General features: G+C 45.2%; 1 protein-coding gene across 3 annotated transcripts; it reads right to left on the bottom strand.

The window, feature by feature from the left end:
* Positions 1–2,045: 2,045 nt before the first annotated feature.
* LOC125306993 (SHC-transforming protein 4-like) lies at positions 2,046–14,854 on the bottom strand. 3 transcript variants are annotated; one of them, XM_048262679.1, is made up of 12 exons: positions 14,785–14,854; positions 12,871–13,450; positions 9,752–9,822; positions 7,471–7,534; positions 7,094–7,213; positions 6,795–6,848; positions 5,391–5,442; positions 5,144–5,270; positions 4,251–4,437; positions 4,069–4,141; positions 3,432–3,739; positions 2,046–3,160 (listed from the first exon to the last, which is right to left on the bottom strand). In XM_048262679.1, exons 2-12 carry the CDS (start codon positions 13,375–13,377, stop codon positions 3,032–3,034), a joined length of 1,692 nt encoding a protein of 563 aa, XP_048118636.1. In that variant the 5' UTR covers positions 13,378–13,450; positions 14,785–14,854; the 3' UTR covers positions 2,046–3,031. The 3 variants fall into 3 exon arrangements, with proteins under 3 accessions (XP_048118636.1, XP_048118635.1, XP_048118637.1); XM_048262678.1 differs by lacking the exon at positions 14,785–14,854 and adding an exon at positions 13,781–14,751; XM_048262680.1 differs by lacking the exon at positions 14,785–14,854 and adding an exon at positions 13,781–14,756 and having other exon boundaries at positions 3,054–3,160; positions 3,356–3,739.
* Positions 14,855–14,944: the final 90 nt, after the last annotated feature.

Raw genomic sequence — 14,944 nt, 5'->3', positions numbered from 1 at the left:
TCAAGCGCCTGAGCCATGCTTTCAGCATGAATGATAGCAATAATTACCTCAGAAAGAAGACAAAGTCTATGAGGGCTGGACACTCTTTTCGATTCTGGATGCTTATTTAGCTCTCTTATTTGTGTGCATTGCTGTTTTAAAAAGCCATACATCTCCCCCAAAACAGTTGATGAGTGTTGTAGTAGGCCTACAGTACATGCTAAACACTATAGCTTCAAATAGGTCTCTATGTTCCTGGTCCTTTACGGCTGTCTGAAAAACAAGACAGATGTATACTGTGCCCTTAAAAGCAGGCCACCAATCAGAGGTGCAATTTAAAGAAATTGTGGATCAACTGGTAGACATTAGACTGAAGTCATTAAGGGCAAATCTTGGCTCACCATCAGGGCTTGAGGCCCCAGCAGAACCTCTCTCAGCTGAAGTGCAGGTCCAATGAGGAAACTGGTCTCTGTCTGCCTGCCCCAACAAAAGAGCATGAAAAACAAACGAGATATACAGGTATTCTAGTCTAAACAGCTTAAGAGCTAACTGTAATCTCTGGATGGCTGAAAGTGTCACTCTTATACTGAGATAGGCTACACTGATAATACACAACAAAAAAACTTTTCATATAATAGAAGGAAATTACATGGACAAAGCAAAGCACTCTTTGTACATATGTAGTCTTATTACTTTCCTTATGAGCTCATCAACTACAAAAAGGTAGTTTTTTTATGATCACAAGGAAAGGCAACAAATGAGAATGAGTTCAAGACATACACTTGGTTATAAAAACACGTGAAAACAAAATACATTACAATGTGTCAGCCTCGCCCATCCTGGAAGACAACATATATCATTTCACATTTCATTTCATTTGGAAGGGTCACTCATGTTTTCTTTCTGTCTTTTTTCTCCTCTGGCTGCTGCAGACAGGCCTTCCCATGAGCTCAGCCTGGGCTTTGAGTAATGGGATGTGACGGGCGTGGCCACTGGACGCACTGGACATGAGAAGGTATGGTTTCATCTCAGTCTCTGTCCTCACACGGGTGACGTCAGCTTGGACATTAGGTTGGTGTTCCTAATGGTGCATCACTGGAACACTTTGAGTTGTTCAGTGTGCACAGTTGAACCGTATTGGAGAGGGCAAGTCCCTTAAAAACATGCTTGGTCAGAGGCCTACAAAATCATATCAAAAGACAAGAGGTTCATTTTGGAACAACACTCAACCTCTGGCCACTCCTAAGGAGCTAGTGCATGAATCTCCTGTATATGAGAGTTCACCCAAGTTTGGTTCCATGTGTGCCTTCACACTGCATTATACTTCAGCACATTAATACCTTTACATACATAATCCAATGTGTATCCCTAGTTTAGACCTCGCAGATGGCCCTCAACCTCCATGTGAGAGCCGGGCTTCAGACGCTGAAGGGTGTAGTCGGAGGTCAGCGCTGCGAGGCTTGATGGAATTTCCCCTGCTGGTTCACCCGGAGGACTGACATCACTCCGCCAGGACCCTCCTTTGGCTCATCATGGAAACAGCCCTCGCAAGGCCCCAGCGCTCCACACCCAGAGTCCTCAAATGGCAATCACCTCCCTCTGTCACCCCTGCCACAGATGGCCTGAGCAGGACCCGACGGGCCTCCAGCTCTCAAGCAGTTTAGAGAGTCACACACTCACTGCAAATTTGGACACAGCGACAGTGTTCTTCTCTATAGAGAAATAAATAAGAGATAAATCAAGCTTTTTGGTGAGTGTTGGTGGTGACTCTGGTGAGTTTGGGTCTAATGGGAAATGCTGTGCATCCCAAACATGGTGATAATCGATCCCAAATGTGTGGTGCATTTTGACAGTAATCTGGAGGTGAGTATTAGGACATATCTTTTGTGATTGCTTGAGTTTACCACTCAAGCAAGATTTTTCCAAGTCAGCCTTTTACTAGTTTAACGCTATAGTGTCATCTTGTGGCTGAACTCATACAATACAAACATTTCAAAATGTGTCCACATTAAGACGTCAAACATACTATCTAAAGCAAGCCAGTTTATTTTAACATACTAATTTTCATTTCAAAATATTTACATGTACATTTAAAAAGAAAAGGAGAAATACATTTACAATGCAGAGTGAAATTCTTATTTTCATTTCTATGATTCTATGATGCCTAGTTTTGAGCAGCCTAATTATCTTAACTTAGTATAAAAGGTATATCAGTTAAAACTCTTACACTATATGTTTTTTTACATTTTAACATTTAACATTTTATATCATTTTAAAACATTCATCTTAAAGGAACAAGGTTTTCCAAACATTTCATACAAATTTTCATTTTTATTAGATGAATGTAACTATACTGAAACACTGGTTGCTCCACGATTTGTTAGTTTGCATTTGCTATGAATTCCGTTGTAATGAATTGTAAAACCAAGTTTTACCGAGCTCAGACTGTTTTTATGCTGCTAAACACATTTAGGCCACTGACAAGCTCTACCCTAGTACCTTATTCATGCATCTCCTGAATCTATTTAAAGCCCCAATGTATAAACAACGTATTGATTATGTTTTGCATATTTCAGGGTTGAACTGTGTATTAAAGTGTAGTATAGTTTAATCAAAATGAATCAAGCTCCTTCACCTTCATGATATGAAAGAGCCAGATATATCAGCTCTGGTTAATTTTAAAGACAACCACATTTCTGAAATGTGACATGTATCAAAATACAAAGTACAAAAATCTAGTTTACAAAATATTCAATCATATGTCTGATAACTCCAACAAGGCACCATATCAAAGAAACAACACAAAGAAAATCTTTTTAACAAAACACAGCAGGCAACCTCTTGCTCTACTTATATTGTATATATTTGTGCTTTCAGACACCTGTATAAGCTAAAAGAGTCTCTTTTGTGGCTAAAATCCATGGAGTAAGTCCATGAATGGTGACCAAAGTAGCTGTTCACTGTATTCACTATAATGGCATGCAGGTGGAAGGAGGTCCACAGAAAGTGCAGAAAGAGATGTACGGGCACAGAGTTCCTAACGCCGGTCTGGCTACTGCTTCAGCAGGACAGGCTGCTTCAAACATAACTCGCTTCCAGAGGACACAATTGGCTGCTGATTGTCCATGTGATGACGAATGAGATGTCCAACACTTTGGAATACGTTATCCTTTGTCCTCACCTTGAGAGCCAGACAGAAAAAAATGTTAGAGATTACAAACACCTTGTATGTAAATGTAACACTTTCCTTTAGGCTACTAAGAAAATAATAATAACGTAAAAGAACACTAACTAAAAGGCAGCTTGTAATGAATGCAAAGGAGCCATAATAAAGGCAGATCCTGGTGGTGCTGTGAGATGACAATGCATTATTCACCGAGGGCCAGATGGCGGCCTGGGTGGCGCGCGGTGTCGTGTGTAGTAAATAAGTGGCGGCGGGGCGGCCTACCCACCGTTCCCTCCGGGTCCATGAGCAGCAGGTGCTTGGCGGCGTCTCCCTGCAGCCCACTCAGCACATACTGGCCCGGCGCCGAGCAGCTCTCCCGCACCAGGAAGTCGCCGCTGCGGGCCAGCCGGCTCTCGGCCTCCCGCCGGCTCAGCCTGCCGTGGTACCAGCCCTCTCCGGCCAAGGGCTGCTGCTGCTGGGGGTGGTGATGGTGGGCGGGCACGGGAACAGGCACGGGCGCGCTTGGCAGCGGTGGCGCTTCCGCTAGCGGGCCATCCTCCACCTCCGTCTCACTCCCCGTCTGTTCGAGCGGCTCTGAGTCACATCACATGCGCAAGAACATGTCATATTTATGGGAGTGCTTTTCTCAAGGAACATAAGAGTGAGATAGGTATGAGAAACTGCAAATGGTAATGTAGAAAGTGCCTGATTATAGTATGAATTAATTATTTTAAGTAAATAGTTAAAATAGTTTCACTCATGAAAATAATGCTTTATTGCATCATATGAAAATTATGGTAGGGTGTGTGACTCCAAGAGACAAGACTTTAAATATTTCTCAGCTCTCTTTTCTTTATTTTTTACATTTAGACTTAGACTTTTCATTTTCTCCACTAGCAGGAGCATGACTTCTCCTCCCTCACCTGCAGATGGCAGCAGCTGCCTGTGCGGGAGCGGGCAGTTCTCATAGAGTGCGCTGAGCGGCGGGGAGCCTGTCTGCAAGCCAACACAAAACAACAGAGGATGAGTCACGCAGGAAGTGGCAGCTCCGGCGCTGCTGACGAGATCTGTGCTGTGCATCAGGCGGTGGGCGAGCCTTCCTCACCCTTCCTCGGCCCTCGTCTTCCTCCCGCAACTCGGCCAGCTCCACGCATGGGTCCTGCAGACCCCCCAGCGGCGCCGCCTTGCCCAGGACCTCGTTGTAGTAGTTGTGGCCTCCCCGGGAGCCTAAGCACTCTGGGCTGAGGCTTCTGACCAGCACAAGGCTGCGGTGGGACTCCTCTGCATTCACTCTGTAACAATGACAGACATAAATACATACATACATCCACGCGAGCGTATAGTGCTTCATTTAGATAACATCCTGACTTCCAGCTTTTGTCTACATGGCTCCACCAGCATCTCAAACAAAACATATTTGAAAATGCTTATCTGCTGCAGTGAATCTGCAGCATCTACAGAATATAGGCCATCTAAATGAAAACATAATTACATGACAACCCAGACATTCGCTGAATCAGTGCTGTTTGGATGAATGGCAATTTCTATAAATGATACAACATTATCATGACTACAGTGTAGATTTAACGTTTCACATAACTTATTACATACTATTCAAATCACACAATACAGATGAAAAGACCAAACAAATATATAAGAGAACTGTGCAATGACACATTACACTGAGCTGTCTTATTCTACTCATGTCCTATGAGTAGTGCCATGCTGGAGCTGTTACAAATGATTGCATGATGGATTGCTACAGATCGCATGGTCGTTCATCATAATCTGAGCTGCATGTTTCCCACTTTGATCAATGGAGTTGTGGTGGTGGTGGGTGGGTACGATGTGCCAGTGAGGGATTGGGTGGAGCAGTGGGGTGGGGGAGGGGTTGATGGAGCTGACTCACTTTGGTTGCGTCTGTGTGTGATGTCATAAAGGTGAAATAATCAGGACGGAGCCAAGGAATCAGAGCGACACTCTTCGAAATTAACTGACCTTTCCTTAGCCACTGTGTGTGACGGTGGACTGCTAAGAAACTGCCGGAAACGCTTTTCAAACGCCTGTCCGATCGTGTTGATCACCTCTTGCGCCAGGCCCTCTGGACACTCCAATATGTGACAAGCTGACAAAATGAGTGTGTATGCTGTTAGATACTGATGAAGATATGAATCACACTTATATTTCATATTTGAGTAATACAATGCCCAAATGGCAAGTCAACATGAACACACTAAAAACCTACCTCTTTCATTGACAGAATCTTTGGCAACATAGGCAACATAATCTGCAGTCTCCTGAAGAAAAACAAACATGAATAGCTGATGGTTACATATTCAAATCACTGACTGCACAGCATTTATTTTGGCAACACACCTATTAGATATCATAACACAAATCTCAGCAAAAGACAACAATGATATAGACATAATAAAATGATAATAACAAACAGAGGTGTCAGTTATCATGTCCCACATTCAGACCAGTTGTGTCTTCACCTGTGGGCATTAACTACACAGCAACGTTACACACCATGTGGCAGAACAGGAAACTAGTCACATTTATGACTGTGTGTGTGTGTGTGTGTGTGTGTGTGTGTGTGTGTATGCGTGTGTGTGTCTGTGTGTGTGCGTCTGTGTGTCGCATGCACTGTAGCAGAATGTTGATTACAGGATGAGAGACCAGGAAGTGAATTGGGCACCGGGGGGGAAGACTGTCACGTTAATTAAATCAGGCCGCCGCTTATCAAGCCGCTTCTATTTCCCCTCGCTACATTACATCACATGCTCCAGTGCGGCTCCTTCATGAGCGGCTGCCTTATCGCAGGAAAAGCCCTTTCACAAATATTTTCATGAGGCGCTGTGGCACCAGCGCTCCTGCCGCGCCACTCTGCGCTGCCACCCTCTGCGCAGGAAACAGGAAGGGCTGATGCCCAGATAAGGACTTCCCAGTATCTCCCAGCACGGGTGACTCCTCGGCGGTGTGGCTGAGACCAGACCAGATGAGACGCCAGGGACGTGCACTTAAGGTGCACCGTCTCAAAGAGAGCACACAGCATGGGTGTCTAATCCCCCAATTATAGTGGAGGCTTTTATGGCTGGTGATTAGAACTGAGAGGCCAGCTTCATACATCCAGCATCCACTGCTCCTGATAGGAAGGAATGTGCTCTGTTGATATCTGGTTTCTATTGAACATCTCAAATCCAGCTTGCTCTTAGATTTGCACATTGTGAAAGGTCCTAAGACAATTGATTTCATCCTTAGAAGGAGAATTTTCCCCAAGGGCCAAATGAAGTACACTGGCAGTGCACTAGTTAGTGACGGAAGTAAGAGAGTTTAAATACAGTTAGGTAGGGTTTCTAATATGTCCTCTGATTGCTCCCAGTCTCATGAAAGATTTGTACAGAGAGCTCTCTGGATAATATTGAATACTTCATGGTCAAAAACATCATGCCAAAACAAACAAACAACAAACAAAAAAAACAGAAACAAAATAAAAAATACTGTGCTGCTAAACTGTAACACAAGGATTATTGTACTGACAACACTGGAGTCACAGGTTTATTCTTAGAGAAGAGCCTCGTCCAGTCAGCTGTCTGCTGCAGGACAAAACATGATTATTGCCAGAGCAGAGGAGGCAGGAACTTACAGGGTCTCCTCCGGAGGCAAAGGAAATGGACTGCATCGGATGCTGAGCCACAGTCTGAGGACAAAGGCAAAGACGGCGTTCTACTTTTGACTTGCTTTTTACAAAGTCCTACTGTATATGTCATTACAATGTCATTACATGGTGTGTATAAGGAATGATTTACATTAATGAAATTGCTATTAATGTATGTCCATAATTATAAAACATAATACAGTACATTAGTCTTATAGCTATAGCTAAGGGGACTGTTTCACTCTGGTAACTGGTAACTATAACATACTGTTCCTCATGGTTCTTACCTGAAGGGAATCAAGAGTGATTAATTTTAAACTGTTCATTGTGATGCTCAGCTTGAGGTTTGTTCCAGAAAACTGCAGGTTGCTCTTGCCAAGAATTGTTGACAGGCCTTTACGTGGTGGCTTAAATGAAATATAAAGCAATTACAATATAATTATGCACAAACATAAAGCATGAATAAAATGAGTTAATTTGTAACAGGAATAGACAACCAGTCAGCATGTTGCATGTATATTTGAAATAGTCCATGTAATTTGAAAAAAAAAATAATCAATACAATCTGTCTGTGGAGATGGTTTAGGTTTATCTGTGCATGATGAGGGAAATAGACAGAAGGATTGAGTGCTGCAGAGCACGAGACAGACAGGCAAACAGATACCTTCCGCCGCTTCAGCACTGTCTTGGCCCCTTGTACACTTTCACACAGCCGACATATAGCCTCCCTGGGAGGAGAGAGGACACAGGAGGCACATGACACACTTCCCCCATGCCCCAGTGTCCAGCACCACTCCACTCACCTGCCGCCGCCATCCGCACACACACGCACGCACACACACACACACACACACGCATACATGTACACACACACACACACACACACACACACACACACACACACACACACACACACACACACACACACACACACACACACACACACACACACACACACACACACAGAGAGCTCACAAACGGCCCAGCGAGAGTCATTCTCAATTCATTCACAGGAATCACATTTCATCCGTGTATAAAAACATTGTTGTCAGAGACCTTGCTGTCTACAAGCGATGTTTTCATTGATTAAAGCCGCAGTGACACATAAAAGACAGTCCTCCCTAATTGCTCTTGTGCACAGCACGCATGATGAGTCAGACAGGAAGGCCAAATTGAAGTTATTATACGGAGATTTATGGCACACTGCTAGGTGAGGATGATGGAGCCCTATGGGGGTGGACAGGGAGCAGACTCCATGCTCAGAGGACCGCCGTGGGATGCGCTACCCATCTGAGACTAAAACATAATCTCTTTAGTTGGGTGACAGGAACCATTATCATGTCTGCGTCGCAACCACATTTGCGTGGTTAACCATGTTAACCAAGTGTCTGTGCTTAACTCATGTGGGAAGAAGCCATCTGTCTATAAAAAAATAATTGGAATGAAAAATAATCGGAATGATAGGAATATAAATCTCAGCAAAAAAAAATCCCTTAACAAACTGTGCATGAGAACCAACTCCAAAACTAAATACTCAAATCCAATATTTCCGGTGCCTATTTGATTTCAGTGTGTACGTAATAGAATTAGAAAAGAAAGAGTGAAATAAAAAAAAAATTGACAATTGACAAACGGAACAAGCTGCCTTTCAGGAGTTAGAACAGGCCTCCTGGCTATACATATGCATGAAGCTTGTGATCTGGTGATAAAACACACAGAAGGAGAGAGAGAGCGAGCACATATGAGCATCAGGACGTAGGGCCTTTGAGCAGTGGGGCTGCAGGGGAAAGGAGAAAACAAATCAATGGCCGACTGAGTTCCTGTGCCAGGGACTCGCCCACTCAGGGCAGAGGGGTCACGTCCAGCCCAAAGCCCCGCTAACATCCTCTGATCAGCGCAAGAGGCCGAGCGACTCCCACGCCTGTCTTGGCCCCACGAGCCGAGGTCTGGGCGGGCTGCGGTCCTCTCTCCCAGTCACGACGCTGTCCACTCCAGTGAGAGGCCCCAGCGTTTGCCTCCAGGGAGACCATGGGACAGGAACCACAAGGCTGGACCAGACAGACCATCAGTGTGCCGGATCGGAAATATTAGATTTACCCGAGCACATAGAAGGTAGAGAATACACCCCTGTCTTTCCCCCCTTAGAACTAATAGATTAATGAAAATTAATCAAGCGCTACACAGAAGCCTCAGTTAGCTGGCCATCTATGGCCCCCGCTTTAAAAAGGAATACACTGCAAGCAAAAAAAAAAGCACCACCCAGTTTCCCTTTGGTCGTGGCAGTGACAAAGTAAGTATTTTTCTCCTGAAAACAAATTACAATTGATGGACTATCTCTCAACCTCTTTAAATTCAAGACATCATTAGGAGGAAATTTGCCCAAATTGAATTTTCTAGCACATCATTCTTTGCGCAGTAGCAATCGCATGAACACAGGCTGTTCTGTTAGACTAAGGCCAAGACTCTCTCTTAGTGTTATTTGGTTGAAATCAAAACACAGAGGCCAGACAGCGTAGGACATATCCTGCATTTGAGTGGATTGCACTTTTGTTCTTTTAGTATCAACAGTCTAGTAGGCTAGAAGTTTAAGTGTCTTTGATGGCAAAACATTTCCCAAACAAGCACAAATACCTCTTTCTATGAACTTGGACAGGGCAAAAGCCACACACAGCATATTGGTGGCATCAACGTGAATTAACGAGTTAAGCCACTAATGGCTTGGGTAATGTCCATCCTAACACAGCCCTCACTGTGCTTTAACTAATAGCTTAAACTTTCATCTCAACACTCCCCTTTCCTCACAAACACAATCACACACACACACACACACACACACACACACACAATCAAAAACAGACAACACAAAGAGGACAGCCTGTCCCAGTGCTTATGCGGCTGAATTGCAGTCAGCCAGAATGGCTAATAACAGCAGTGAGACTCTTTACCGTGTGACTTGCGTTCTTGTCTCGAAATCCAGGGCCCTCATTGACTGGATCACTTCCAAACAGCCCATGTACTGCAGGAAAAAAACACAAGAACACACAGTGTGACTTGGAGGAAGAGCATCTCGGGACCCAGCGTGGACATATATCTGTCCGGCACTTTCACCTTGATCACCCTTAGGCAGCTCGACAGCTGATGAAGAGGGAGCTGAACCGTCAGCATTTCCCGACAGTTCATTTCACAGGGATTAATAAGTATCCATGTCCATGGCTGCCCAATATCACATTAAGGGAATATAAATAGATTATGTACTTCATTGCAAAACAGACGTCACAATGCTTTAATGTGATATATTCTGTGTTAAATAAATGTATTCATATGCAAAGAGGAGAAATTATCCTTCATGTGTCAACACCAAACCGTGGATGACACAATCTGAGGATCAAAGAGACTCTGATCAACCACAGGTCTGAAGTGTGTTTTGATGTTAAATCACTGTGAACGACAACAGCACATATTGTCAGCCTATAATATACATATATAGCGGCATATATGAATGGCTTTGATGCTCCCCTTGGTGTGAGACCATGTAAAATGTATATGTGTTTGAATGCAAATTTGTGTGTGTGCGGGGGCTGTGTATGAGGTATAGTGGGAGAGGGCTAGCACTCTGTTCCCATAAGAAGCGTAATCTGCCTGCCGAGTCCAGCAGGCAGACAGGATGCACAGACGTGTTTCTATTCCTCCAGCAGAAGCAGCAGCAGCAGCGCTGCTTGGGCCCAGCCTGTACAGGGGCAGGTGACTCACCCGCCCAGGCTTACGCCAGGATGAGTAAGTCCACCACTGCTTCCGTGCTCCAGAGCGAGGAGGCCAAAAGAAATCAATGAGGCACCAGCCGGCAGTGCGCACGCCTGTCAGTGTGGTCCTTCGAGCCTGACACTCCCCTCTCTCATATTCTCTTTGAAGTCCAGCAAAAAAACATTTGTGGGGCTTAATGGTCAAACACCCCAGTCACACTTCCCGGTCAAATTAAGGAACATTTCCTTTATTCCCTTCTGTTGCTTTTCCTTGTCTGATTTTCTTCACATTTTCTGCAAAGCTAAAGCTACAGGGATTACTTATAGACATGGTATCATTTGTCAATGAAATCAGTGCATGGTGCCTCATTTTCAAATGAAATTAACAAATTGTGTTACGATCAGTTACCAATATCTAAGCAATCACATACACAACTATATTTGTGTCTATACACCCCTGCCCCCACCAACATTTAGACAACATCCTCCCCCAGCTAGAGGTAGTAGGGAGTGACAGTCATGACTTGATAGCAGATGTGCAAAAACTATGACATCAAACAATATGACGCATGATATCATGAGCTGGATGATCACACAGGTTATTACAACAGCCTGAGGTGAAAGCAGAAAGAAGTTGTGATAACAAGGGAAGCTGCAGCTCTGTCTCCTGACCAACAGAAAGCACCTTGCCCAGCTGTTCCCGACTGCCTAGCCATCCAACGCAACATGTTTGAATTCACATCCCTGCCTCTGTGCTTCCCATCGATGAAGCCCCCATCCAAAGGGAAATAGAGGAAGAGAGATGGAGTGAGAGAGAGAGAGCAAGAGAGGGAGAGGGAGAGAGGATGAGTCATTCCTGCGAGTACAGGAAGCACTGCGCGTCTGTGAGGGAGGGGAGGGGATGGGTGGGTGTGTGATTGTGGGGGTGTGCTGTGTGTGTGCGCACACTCATTCATCTCCCAGGTGCTTCTCTTCCTCTCCTCTCCTCTCCTCTCGCACCGCTTCTCAGCAGGCAGCCAGCCAGGCAGGCAGGCGCTCTGTTGCTACAGCTGAGTAGAAAGGGCTCACCTGACTTATGCTAGTTCAGGGGTCAGCTCAACTTCCAAGGGCAAGCATAAGCTGATATGCCCGTGTATGTGCTGTCGTTGCGTATCTTTGTGTAAGTGCACATGTATATAGTATGCATGTGTAAGACAACATATGCTAAGTGTGTTTTATGTGTCTAATGTATGCGTGTGTTTGTAATTTGCTTATTGAAGTTCAAAGCTGAGCAGCAGAGGCGATGAAGGCATAGGAATGGGCTCTAGCATACAGAGAGGTTATATAAGCTTATGCCTTTAGGGAGGGATTGCATAAAGCACCTATATAGTGTCATACGGGGCATGTGGCATCAAACACTCCCTGTTTCCTCCTACAGCAAAACAAAGGCACAGCAGCTGTCACAGGCTCTACACCCGGCAACTCCGGTTGTCTTCAGTCACCAGAGCCGATATCAAAGGATGATTGGTTAAAAACACAAACGACTCTGGACGTCCTCTTGCTAGTGACTGTATTTCCCGCAGCCAGTTAGGTAGCTGAGCTCTCACCGAAGACAGTTTATGGACCCATGAAAAGTGGCCAATGGTGCATTCTCCACCGAGATGTATATGGTTTGATGACCACAACCGCAACCAATGACCACATTAATGGCACATTAATCTTGTCTCTGTGCCATCATGTATTAATGAAATTTGACAGTTGATCTACCTGTATAGAATGCTGTATACCTAATAACCCATCCTTCCCATTTACCATCACCTTAGGGTTTGTGGTCAGTGAAGAATACAGGGCAAGATTAAGGATGATTGACCGACTGAAGTCTTGTGTAGTGTCGTGTTAAAAATGTTTATGCATGAGGTATATTGTTTAGCATTGGGGCATATAATTAGTGTTAAATCATCCTGTCTTCAACCACAACCACAACAGTAAAAATATCCAAAACTTCAAGCATCTCACAACCACTCCACCAATCACAGACTCAAAACTGGAGGAGGTGAATATGCCCTTGTATATTTTAATTTCCTAGTGGTGAAAGTTTGGTCCATTTTGGTGGAGGTGACAAAACACTTCCTCTCTGCATTTAGCTCCAACAGCCACCAAATTCATTATAACTGTAATGAGGTAAAACAGATTTGATAAGATGTGTATAGCTCTCTACTGCTGTCCATGAGGTATCAATCACCAACAGATCTTATCTGTACTCATTCGGCAAAAGAGCTCCTTTATCAGCAACACACTACCCCACAATGTCCCACTTCAAGCAGAAGGTGATTTCAGACTCATACCTTGATCTTAAAAGATACTCCGCAGCCTGGTTGATCCAGTCTACACCAGTCGATCTCCATATTGGTCTTGCGGGGAGATGACACACACACTGGGTTGCATGCCAAGGGACAGGACGCCCCGTGCTGACCGGTGGTGCCAGGACAGCAGTTGGACACAGGTGCAGGCTGGCTCCGGGGGCTTAGCCTCCGCAGCCCCAGCAGTGAGGCCGGACTAGAGATCTTTATGTTGGCCATCCGAGGGATGAAGGTGCACAGGGTGGACGGGCCCCCCTCCTGGGGAGGGGACGCCGCGGGGTCCAGGAGGGCCAGGCTGCCGGGCTGGTTGGGGGCCACACAGGGAGGGGCCTTGGCTCCGACCTTCAGGGGTCCACCACTGGTCTGAGGGCTGTCCTCCAGCGAGGTGACCGAGTCGTTGCGGAGGCGGCTGTACTTGGATCGGTACAGCATGCCTCTCTGTGCGAAGAGACCAGCGTTTGCACAGACTTTGGGCAAGCTGGACTCTTTCATAGCCACAGAGGGCAGAGGGAAGGCGCTGTCGAAGTTGAACAAACACTTGCACGCCCGCCAAGAGCTATACGACCTGCACACAGAGGGAGGAAGCAGTGGCACACATAGAACTATCAGTAGCGTCTGGGAATGCGTGTGCTCTGCTCTGCCCTGCCAGGTCACGCTTGGGTGAACCGTCTTGCTAATAGACATTGCAGAGACACAAAATATTATTCTCACCCGTCTTTAACAGACAGCTACTGGCCTCTGCCCTGATCCACAAATCCAAAAGACAGTAAAGGTTGCCCAAACACATAATGTTAGTGTTAACATACTAATTTGCAAGCATGTATCTCAGAGTATAGCCTACTCTGTATGATCTATTAATGCAATAAAGTAGTACTTTTAAACTGATTTCACTCACCTCCATGGGGCAGAGTCATATCCAGGATGGTAATGTTATCCTGTAGTACCCTGACGGGTTAGTCTACCGCTCACAGGCAACGCCACCATAGCAAAGAGAGGTCCCGACACTCACTAAAAGCTCTTCCTCGGCAGAATGCGTGCGCGTGTGTAAGTGAGTCAAGGTCCTTTTTGCGCCACGATGCTATAGCGACAGAGCGCGCGCTGTCGCAATTTTCATGAATGAACTTTCCCTTTTTTTATGAATGAGTTGCTCTCCCGTACTGCGCATGCTGAGAAACGCGTGAATAGGAGAGAAGATGCCTGTAATTGACTGACAGTCCCCCGAGCTTTTTTCTCCGCTAAACCATCGCCCAATCGCGTACAAGCCGAATGACTCATCCACCATAGCAGCAACCATTTGAACGTTCTCTAGTATTGTAATCAGTTTTCTATCTTTAGGCACACTGACAGGTGAACGATGCCCTTGTGTTTGGCCAAACGTTCAGTCGATGCAGTTTGCGGGCAAACGAAATTAAACAGAAGCTAGAGACTGGGAAAGACACACAGGATGTGAAAGGCATCTCTGAGTGCTCGTTACCTTGGACACTGAGGCATATGGTATTTCCCCCCAGGGAAGTTATGAAGCGCTTTCTCACAGCTAGTCTTATTTTTATGGCCCAGTCACAATCTCCGGCCTGTTTCAACTTCCTGAAGCCCTCGGTGTCAAACTGGCGATGTGAAAAGATTAAACAATAAGACCCTCTGAAGGCGCTATCCTGTTAAGATCACAAAAGAATTGGTATGATGTTCCGTCGACCTGTCTGCACGAGACAACTTTCAAGCCGCAGAAGACACCATCTTCCGTAATTTACAATGAAACTTAGGCTACATTGCATCAGCGTTAAACGGGCTATAATATTAGATCCGGATGAGGCGCACAAAAGCATTAGGCTAACCAACCCATAACTGGTCTTTAGCCTACAGACTTCCCCTGAAAATTCAAATACAAGCAAGATACTGTACCGGAAGGGCAGAGGCAGAATTTATTTGCATATGAGTCCTATCAGCCGCAGAAAATCTAATCCTTCCTGAGCGTCCCATCGTGACACCTGTTGTACACTTAAGAACTCAATATGTTGCCAACGCAACGCATAACTTGTTTAGGTGTTGCCAACAACTTGTT

This window comes from Alosa alosa, chromosome 14 (genome assembly GCF_017589495.1).
Source record: "Alosa alosa isolate M-15738 ecotype Scorff River chromosome 14, AALO_Geno_1.1, whole genome shotgun sequence".
In the NCBI taxonomy this organism is placed as follows: Eukaryota; Metazoa; Chordata; class Actinopteri; order Clupeiformes; family Clupeidae; genus Alosa; species Alosa alosa.
Note: the sequence above shows the minus strand (reverse complement) of the source record. Positions and strands in the feature narration are given on the sequence as shown.